A 10,000-nucleotide genomic window follows, 5' to 3' on the forward strand; every position below is an offset into this window, starting at 1 on the left:
TTGATTTACAAAATATGCAATTGAAATGTCTGAACACCCCAACAGACATATCAAAACTGTGAAGCAAGCATTACACAAAAATTTTTTTTTGGATTCACATCATTTCAGGTTCTTTTGATATATCAGAGGGTGAAACTGATCAGTCTGGAGAGACTACAGAATCCAGAAATGAAAAGGAAAGTCAACCAGAGGAAGCCAACCCATTGATGACATTACCTGTAATAAATGACAAAAGCAACTGGAAAAACGAGTGTCATGGACAGGAGGAGAGAAAGGATGAAGAGGAGAAATCATCTAACTTAATTCGCTGGATTTCCCTCTTACTTTTGCGCATAAAGCTTCAATATAACTTATCCAACACTTTGTTTACTGTATTGTTAAACCTTATCTACTTTATTTTTTTTGTGCTTCGTCATCCACTTCATTTGATTTTTCCAAAGACAATTAGTGAACTTGAATTAATTTCAGATTTAAAGGTACTTAACAAGACAAAAATCTTTGCTGTCTGTCCCAATCCAAAGTGTGCATGTTTATATAGTATTGATGAAATCAGTTGTAAGGTGAATGGGAAGCAAAGGGCAGAAATCTGTAAAAAGAAACTTTGGGGTAAAAGGTGCAACACAGAACTATCTTTTGAAAAAAAATTATCATTTGGTAGAACCAAGATGGTTCCTTTCAAGACATATCCATTTTTACCTCCTTCAGAGTGGATTAAAATGTTTTTTAAGCAAGAACAATTCTTGCACCTAATTAGAGACCGCCCTGAACCTTCAAAAACCGAGTACAGGGATATCTGGGATGGAAAGATTTTGCAACAGTTCCTGATGGATCCTGATGACATGACAAAGCCGCTGCTAAAGGATAAAATGAATTTGGCATTGCTGCTCTATCTAGATTTCTTTAACCCATTCCAAAGGGCTGTCTACTCCTGTGGAGCCATCTATATGAGTGTACTGAACATCCCAAAGAGTCAGCGCTTCAAAGCAAGGTGGTCAATGCTTATCGGCTTGATACCAGGTCCATCAGAGCCAGAAGGTCATGTCAATACCTATTTATCACCCATCATTGATGACCTAATTACATTATACTCTGGAATTCAGATCAATTCATTGGGTCCGGGGAAAATATTCAGCCGCTCTATTCTTCTTCCCATCTTGGCTGACCTCCCAGCCTCAAGAAAGGTGTCACAGTACAAAAGTCACAAAGCAGATCTGCCCTGTGATAAATGTTGCTTCCAGGCAGTTCGTGAAAAAGGGACGATTGGAGCAAGTGGCAAGATGAGTTTTTACTCAGACTCAAGCAAAAGTTTTCCATACCGGACTGACAAAGAGGTTAGGAAGGCAATGAACACTTACAGAAAGGCTGCAAACAAAGCAACTGCTCAAACCCTTTCCCAAAAATCAGGTGTGAAGTATAGTGAACTCATTCGTCTGCCATATTTTGATATGGTTCAAAATTTCCTAATTGATCCCATGCACAACATTTTGATGGGCCTTGTATCAGACATTGGTGAAGTTCTGATATCCAATAGCAATGATATGTTGACAGACAAAGAAATTGAAATACTGGCAAGCAGATTGAGTGCTCTGAGGGTTCCCTATGATGTTGGGAGACTACCAAAGACAATGCTAGAAAAGATGTCTGCACGTGGTTTGAAAGCCCAGCAATGGAAAAATTTCATTGTGACTTATGCCCGGGTATGCCTATGGAACATTGTGCCATACTCGTTCTATGACACCACCAAATGTCTTGCTGAAGCAGTTGAACTTATGTTGAAGGACCCCATCATGAGGCATGAGGTAGATGATATTTCCTGTCTTCTCCAAAAACACCATAAACTGTATGCTAGGGTGCTTGGAAAGTATGCCGTAAGTGTGAATTACCACATGGCACTACACATTCCTGAGCTTATTCAGAATTGGGGCCCCCCAACAAGCTGGTGGTGCTTTCCGTACGAACGACACATTGGCCTTTTAGGTGACATGAACAACAGTGGAAAAACTGTGGAAGAAGAAATTTTTCGTAACTTTGTTGTGCAGCACTTAATTAGTACTTCAAAGATCCCAACATTAGACAGCTTCCAAGAAAAATCCATCCCTTCGCAACTGAAGCCATTCCTTAATCAGTGCCTAGATGATCATAGTGCAGAAAGGCAGGAGGAATGGTCAGTTTACCTCAGAATACAAGCAGAACGCTTTTTTAATGGGCTTGATTGCATTTATAAACTAGCTCCATCCAGAACACAAGGAACATTGGACACTCAGTTGAGAGTGGAAAGAGAAGATTTCCCAGAAGAAATAGCCAAACAGTGGAGAGTTCAGATGTTGCCACCACGAAGAATGAAACAAAGACCAAAACTTGAATTTTTTATTGAACTTAAAAACTACTTGTCAGACATTTATGAGGATTCACTGTTGTCCGTTGAGCCACGCATTGATACATTTGCTAGATGTGATGTAAATGGTTCCACTTTCTCTTCAGCATACAACAGAACAGACAGAGGTCAAACAGCCCTTGTTTATTGTGTGGACAAGTTAGATGGGAGTGATAGTGAGGATGTTTCTCCCTATTTTATTCAGGTTAATTTCTTTTTCACTGCACGTGTCCACTTGAAAGGGTCAAATGGAGCCACTAGCATGAAGGTACACCATCTGGCAAACGTTAACTGGTTTCACTTTGCCAACAAGAACCATGCTTCTGACAAATTAGCTGGATTGCCAGCCTTGAAAAGCACTTTTTATCGTGGAGATCATATTGTCAATGTGAGAAGGTTGATACGTAGGGTGACTACACTTGAAGTTAAGAAGAACTATCAGTTAGTGGCTAATCTGAGTCGATGACTACATTACGTACCTTGAGTATCGCAATCAGTGAAACCCACAGAGTAACCCACTAAAACTGTAGGATGATGCTTCAGAAGACTGGCCAATAACTACTTAAACTTCCTCAATTACCCAGATATCCATTCTGTATAGCACTTAAGAAGATGAAGGTTCAGGCCCAAGTGGTCTTGTCCAAAATGCATGACACAGGTCATTTTAAGGAAAGTTACCAAATAGTAATATTACTTGAGAACTTTGGGTAATCAAAATGGTGACAAATGAAATTAGGGCATAATTTTACACATGTTTTGTCCAAAATCAAATAATTTCCATTGATTAGCTACATTGTTTTAAACTTACTCCTTAATTCTCAAACCTGGATACCATGTTGGTAATGTAGGAAAAGTTGCAATGGCAACATTGTAATTTCACATGTCAAATTAAAAATGAACCCTTAAATTTCGTTCCAAAATTAAGGAGTAATTTGTCACCCATGTTATTAGCCAAATAATTACTTGAGAAACGTTGGGAAGATAAATTTCAATATATAAGATAGATGTACATTGTATTTCTGGTTTGATAAGTGCAATTGTTAGTTTTACTAATTACAATAACTGTCAAAATTCTTATGCACTGATTGGTTTGTGGCCATGAACTACATGTATGATGTTAACAGTAACACGATTGAGCACATGCTGTCTCAACAAATGTGAAACCAAACAGTAGGGTGATTTTGTTACATTGTACTTTTTTCCCCAAGTTATTGTCAGTTGTCTGTGGTCTGTACTCTTATAGAACATAGAAAATGTTGGCTCGTAGTTCCACTTGAAACTTGAATATTTCAAGACATTAAATGCTGTATAATGGTACAGATTAAAGAAAACTGATGTCAATTTTATAATTACATGTAAGCTTTTATCATTAAAATGATAATTAAATTCAATTTTTTCCAAATTATGTTTAGCAATTACCAGTAGATTTATTAAAGGTTTCAACAAATCATCTAATTAGATACTGCAATATAATCTGGAAGCACAGCAACTGATAAAAAGGGATTAAATAGGCCTGGCTGGTCACTATTCACTTAATATGGCTCTTGAAGGAAATAGGGTTGGTTTCCATCGAGTTCTAATATTTCACGAAAATGTTTAATCATACGACCTGAAATAAATCAAGAGTTGGGACATAAAAAATAATTGCTTTGCATTATAACTACAAATTGAACACACCAAGGCACACTTTTCATACACAAGAGACAATAATATAATGTGCAACCTTGACAATACTGTAAATTTCAGTGAAGTTTCCAACGATTTACCATTGTTTAAGCTCGCTTCTCACAACGTGTGCAATGTCTTCAAACAAATGATCAATACATCCAAATAAAAATTGCTTCAACATGCAAATACAAGATCAATAACAGGTGACAGCTGACTTACCAAAAGAATGCTCTCAGACACCTCACACACTGCCAGTCGTTTTCTTGCCCAATATCATGGAAATCACACTTTTTTTTCTCCTCCGTGTATCGCACGTTGTCACAAGTGCTTATTTTAAACATGGTTCAGATTTTAATAAGTTAGTAACGATATTGAATCCACGAACAATTTCAAGAAAGCAACGAATCCTAAGTTATGATTCCACCAATGATTTTTCGGGCTGCTGGAATCATACCACGTGATTCAGATGAATCGTATTTGATTCCAGTGTCGATTTTCCAAGTGTGGATAAATCATCATGTGATTGGTGTTATGATTATCCAGCCTTGAAAAATCATAAGCAACAATTCCAATGCCCTGTTAAATCACCTTGTGAATTTAACAACATAATTCCACAAGTAAATTTCCTGTGAAGGTTTTGAAAAGCATTTTTGGATAGGTTATTTGTTACTGTGACACATATCAAAAATGACTTTTGATTCGTTTTGATGAAAGTTTTAAATTCCTTGTTGTTCATGGACTTCAATGACATTTCAAACGGAACAAACGGAGGAGCCATTCGTGAGTTGAAAACACTTTCGTCTCTGTTGTTGTTGTTGTCTTCGTCTCTTGTTCAGTCACTGATAAGACTTTAAAGTATGCCTGGAGTTCAAAGAGTCGTTTCTCATTCAATTCGTGGGCAGATGAGAGTCTGCGGCTAAATTGAAGGTTATGTTTCGTCTAGTTAGCAATGGTACATAAAACCTGAAGTTAATAAACTGCTTTAGTGTGTTTGAAATCTTGTGTCGTGTCTTTCTATTTTAGACCACCTTTACACGATTCTTGCTCAACGACTGCCCTTTCGGCCAAGGATTTTTCTCGCAAAAATCCGCGGCTGACCGGCGTCGCCTCCTCGGCTGTTTAGTTTATGTTTTGTTGTTGCAAGTTTGTTAGGGGTTTTAAACTTTTTTTCTCTTCATGATGTATTATGTTAACGTAACCTCAGAAACTGCTCGTTTTCCACCTGTTGGGGGAACCTATTATTTTCTATTCCCTGGATAGCGCTCATACCCGTCCATCAGCCAAACTTCGGACTGTGGAGATCTGAGGAAAAGAATTGAGGTGCCGGAAAAGGAAAGGGAAAGTGACAAAGAATGAGAGAGTAGGCTGCTAACAAAAATTTCGATCTATCCATCTAAATAGATACACAAATATATTTGCACATTGTCATTGATCTAATAACAAAAACAAATTGAAGCACAAGAAATTTCCAAAAAATCTTGCTGCACAAATTGCCACCCAATTACAAATGAGGCTCTCCTTTTATTTCACATGCAACAGTCATTTCTCAGCAAAAGGCTCAACTTCGGGAGAAAAATGAGGAACTCAAGGATGAAACTAAAATCATTCAGAGAAAAATAAAAGATAAACAGTTTAGTCCCTCTGAAATGTTGCACACACCCAGACCCATCTCGCCAAATAAATGAAAATACCTTCAGCACAGTCAACCATTTAAATCCATTAATATATCAATATGCACATTCTCCACACTGTTCTCCAGACATTTCCTATGGTACATACATGTATGAGGAGAATAATTTATTTCACAATCAAGTCCTTTTTCACTTGTAGATCATTTCCCATTTTCTCAAGAACCTTCATGTTTGATCAGTTAAGAGACATTAACATAAGGAGAAATAAAATATTGGTAACTCTTAGGGGTTAAAGGGCTGAACATTCACTAAAACCTACACCTATCAGGGTGGATTCATAACTGCATGCCAAGACATTGCCATTCTGAGTACTAGGGACACTGCCACATCTTAGGTTCTTTTAAAACAATGATAACAAATCAGCCTTGTCATCAAATTAAGTAATAAGAAATGTAAACAGAGTACATGAACATTTGCCACATAACAAACTATGTATACAATAAAAAATTCAATAAGCTTGAACTCTTCAGTACCTACATGTATAACATTTTTGCATTAATTTTACTATGAAAATGGAACAAGTGAAACCTCTTCTTATCTGCCCCATTTTGAAATCATTTTTCAAAAGGGGAAACCACCTTTAGCACACTTTTCCAGCAATTTCACAAGGCCCTCACCAGACACTAAGCAGATGGTGGAGAAAATCTATGTCCCTTCCTAGATGGAAAGCTTTTGTGAGGAGCTAGCCTGCGAATGCAGATTTATGGAGCGTTCGCACGCTAGCGAGGAGCATGCACCAGAAATGTTTGAAGATATTTTGATGCTAAATTTAACAACGAAAAGAGAACCCCCTAAAAAAAAAGAAGAAAGCTTCAAAAGTCAAGGGTTGTAGTAGTTCTGCAGAACTTGAGTTTCTTTCGAACCAGGTAGTTAACTAAAAATGCTCAAAGATTTAAATTAAGGAAGTTTTGTGATGCAGTTATGAAATTATACTCAATGAATAGGAAACCCAAATTAATTAAAAAGGAATAGAGGTGAAAAGACTCTGGTGGGCAACATATGTAAATATGAGTCAACTAAATGCTTGATAACAAATTACAGCTTCATATGAAATGTAAATTGAACAATAGACATTTGTCATTAAGAACAAATTCTAATAAAATGTTGGTCTGTTCAACAGAAAAATAACAGACTACAAAAGGTCAATGGTCTTAATTTAACCCACTGGCTCCCAGGGGTTCCCCATTGACGAGTAAAATCGTCTGGCGTTAGACAGAGTAAAATACTCTGGCATTAGACAGAGTAAGATACTAAGTCTGGCCAGCTTAGGCCGATTTGGGCATCAAAGTGTTAAAGTTTGGTGGAGCTTAATTCTACAATTCCCTTATGGCTGGACAAGTGATGTGGTATCTTGTTTACCCAAATTCATTGCATAACTACCGGTACTAAACTGAACTTGCCAAAAAAATACCAAATGGAAATTGGTAAAATACTAAGGGAAGCAACTGAGGCATATATTCCAAAATATACTACACAACAATAAAAATTGAATAACATTCAATTACAAGTACAGTATATGTAATGCAAGGGATAAGCATGTGTTAACCAGGTTACTGAGAAAGTTACAGTCAAAAAAGCTCAAGCGTTCCTCTGATGAGCAGAGTCATGAGTTCATTATTGCAAATTTTACATCGGTAACCATTTGAATAATCTGTTTGTCAAATGAATAGTGCAAAATTCAACTCAATCCTCAGTTGAAAACTCGAATTTTGATTGGAATATTGCTGGCTCCCAGTGCCAGGCTGCCGTGGGAATTTCACAGGTTTACTGATTTGCATAATCTTCCAAACAACTGTCATTTCACTCTAGCAACATTACCGTAATCTTACCAGTATCCTCAAACTTGAGACACCATGTTTTTGAATTAAAGATTGGATAGAGAAATTAATTTTAAAATAAAGGCAAATTACGCTTGTTACGACCTTGGCAGATTATGCAAATTGCTACTCCTGTCAAATTCTCACGCTGGCCTGGCACCGGAAGCAAGCAATAATCCAATCAAAATTCAAGTTTTGACCTGAGGCTTGATTGAGTTTTGCATCACTCATCCGAAAACCAGATTGTTGAAATGATTCCTGAAATCAAATCTGCAATAATGAACTCATTAATCTGCTCGTCAGAGGAACGCTTGAGCTGGTTTGACTGCAAAGTGAAGGGATTGTGTGCATGTTGTTGTATATCAGTTAATCTTCTAATCTTGTATATGGGGGAAATTGTGATGTTGTATATATTTTTACACAATGTTATTGGCTGCTCTATGTGGGGAAAAAAACATTTATCATGCTCATCGAGGACGACATCCACTTCATCCATGCACAACAACACCCATTTACCACAACTACTGCATGGCACATGTGCACTGGTCTTATGGACATACAGTCATCTGTTTTAGCCATCACATGACCAGCAGAATGTCAAAAATTCCATCGTGTTGTTCCTGTCGTGTCCAAAACTGGTACAATCAAACAGTATAGAGGAGGAGTGTCAATTGAAGCTATACTGGAGCACTTACATTAAGAGCCACATTAATCAATTTTTGAATTAACATACATGGCCACATCGTCCCCAGAGTACAAAACAATTAAAATGACTGATACCAAGAAAAGTTGCGAAAATCTGAGGTATAAAAAAGAGAAAGCAACAATAACCACATAATTTAATGATATGAAAATATCGTTTATTCTCATATACTTTAGCTACAGTGTAGAAGATACAACGTGCACATTTAATTGTAAATGTCCAAATTATCGAGTACTGCAATAAAATGCTTAGATAGGTGAAGTCCTACAGAAACATGCAGAATGTGGCAGTAGTAAACAATGACATACATGTGCCTCAATTTTTATTTCTACAAATTACACCGACTGTAAGCTGTCCGTGAAGCCTCGAGGTTTTTTTTTTGCAGGAAAATTAGCAAAAATCAAAGTGACTTCATGAATCAAAATTCAACAAGCTGAGCAGGCGCTAACTATAATCATTTAACCAAGAAAAACTTTACAATAAATATTTGTTTTAGATACCTTGCAGACGAGGATGAACGTAGCGATAGTGACGATGATCAAGATGATGACAAAAATCAAGAAGATGAAACAAACAAAGGAGGAGATAATGATTTTGTCGAAAGACAGCTCGTATCTATCACTGACAAGTCAAGGAGCTTGTGCATGTTGAAACAACGCCAAAGGCAAATGCGACCAATCCATTCCTTCATGATGGAAAAGACCTCTCTGATCTTCATAACAAATGGCTTTTCTAAAAACCACTCAAATATTAAAAGGTCACAACCAACAATCGCAACCATGGTTGTTTACACAGAATACGTGTTGTCCTCATATCCATCTGTTCACTAAATAGCCCAAAATTATGTTCTAAGTATCAGGAACAACAACATGATAAATTTCGACTCAGGCACATGTACAGTAGAATTTTTCATAAATGCTCATGCATTCCGCAGAAACACAACCGTGAACGCCATGTAAAGATCATGAATTCTAAACTGAACGCATGCGCATTTCATGAGAGGGGCATTTTTTACGTCATAACCTCTCGACCAATCAGCCGTTTTTAAGCCCTGTCATTGTGCCGTTGTCCTGCGTTAGTCGCTCTAACCAACGCCCACGGTATTTGGGACCCCCAGTCTCGGCCATTTTGAAGTATTCGTTGCGACGATTTTAAAGCAAAAGGGAGCCTGCTCGCAGTCTACGTTAGAACGTTAGAACTTCATCTGTATTTATATCATAAACATTACATGACCGCTTGGAGATGCGAAATTTCTCTTGAATAAACGCAATTGGTTTTGCTATGGCTGATCCACTGGATGGTGATTTATCCGGCAGATAGCGCTATCCATCGTTTAGGCCGATAGGAGCCTGTGACGTTGGAGCTTCTATCTCGCTTATGAGTTATCTGGGCAGTGCGGTCCAGCGGTTAGGGCGCTTGTCTTGAGATCTGGGGATCCCGGGTTGAAGACACGTTCTGACCACTGGTTGAATTTATTCTCGGTAGTTCTCAGCTGCACTTGTAAATAGCCAACTAGCTTGCCTCCGGCCAGTTGGGATTCTTAATTAATATTAATTTGTTGTTGAATGTTCTGTATTGTTTTGTCGTGATTGCGTTTCACTGGCCCTGAAAAGCCTCTCCAAGAAATTTAAATTATCGTTTGTAAATTTGTGGATATAGATTCTAGTTAACATGATTGTTTCAAGAGGAGTTAAAAGGAAATCACCTCACTTGTGGTTGCCATCCGTGACAACTTAGGAAATTAAAG

The 10,000-nt window shown here is 37.6% G+C and overlaps 2 protein-coding genes across 4 annotated transcripts in view; one reads left to right on the forward strand and one right to left on the reverse strand.

Moving 5' to 3' along the window:
• The window catches only part of LOC138037423 (uncharacterized), a 4,524-nt gene extending 748 nt beyond the window's left edge, over positions 1–3,776 (forward strand). Inside the window, exon 4 of the mRNA XM_068883351.1 lies at positions 109–3,776. Within this exon, the coding sequence (XP_068739452.1) occupies positions 109–2,840 (2,732 nt within the window). The 3' untranslated portion in view covers positions 2,841–3,776. The remainder of the gene's footprint in view (positions 1–108) is intronic.
• LOC138024760 (uncharacterized) overlaps positions 1–4,992 on the reverse strand; it is an 11,468-nt gene extending 6,476 nt beyond the window's left edge. The window contains exon 1 of one of the 3 annotated variants that reach the window (XR_011127056.1): positions 4,262–4,511. The gene's annotated coding sequence lies outside the window, so the exon portion shown is untranslated. Of the gene's footprint in view, positions 1–4,261 lie in introns of all 3 variants that reach the window. The other 2 variants (XR_011127057.1, XM_068871965.1) reach the window with 2 other exon arrangements.
• Between the last annotated feature and the right edge of the window lie 5,008 nt (positions 4,993–10,000).

Source organism: Montipora capricornis, chromosome 2 (assembly GCF_036669925.1).
Source record: "Montipora capricornis isolate CH-2021 chromosome 2, ASM3666992v2, whole genome shotgun sequence".
Lineage (NCBI taxonomy): Eukaryota > Metazoa > Cnidaria > Anthozoa > Scleractinia > Acroporidae > Montipora > Montipora capricornis.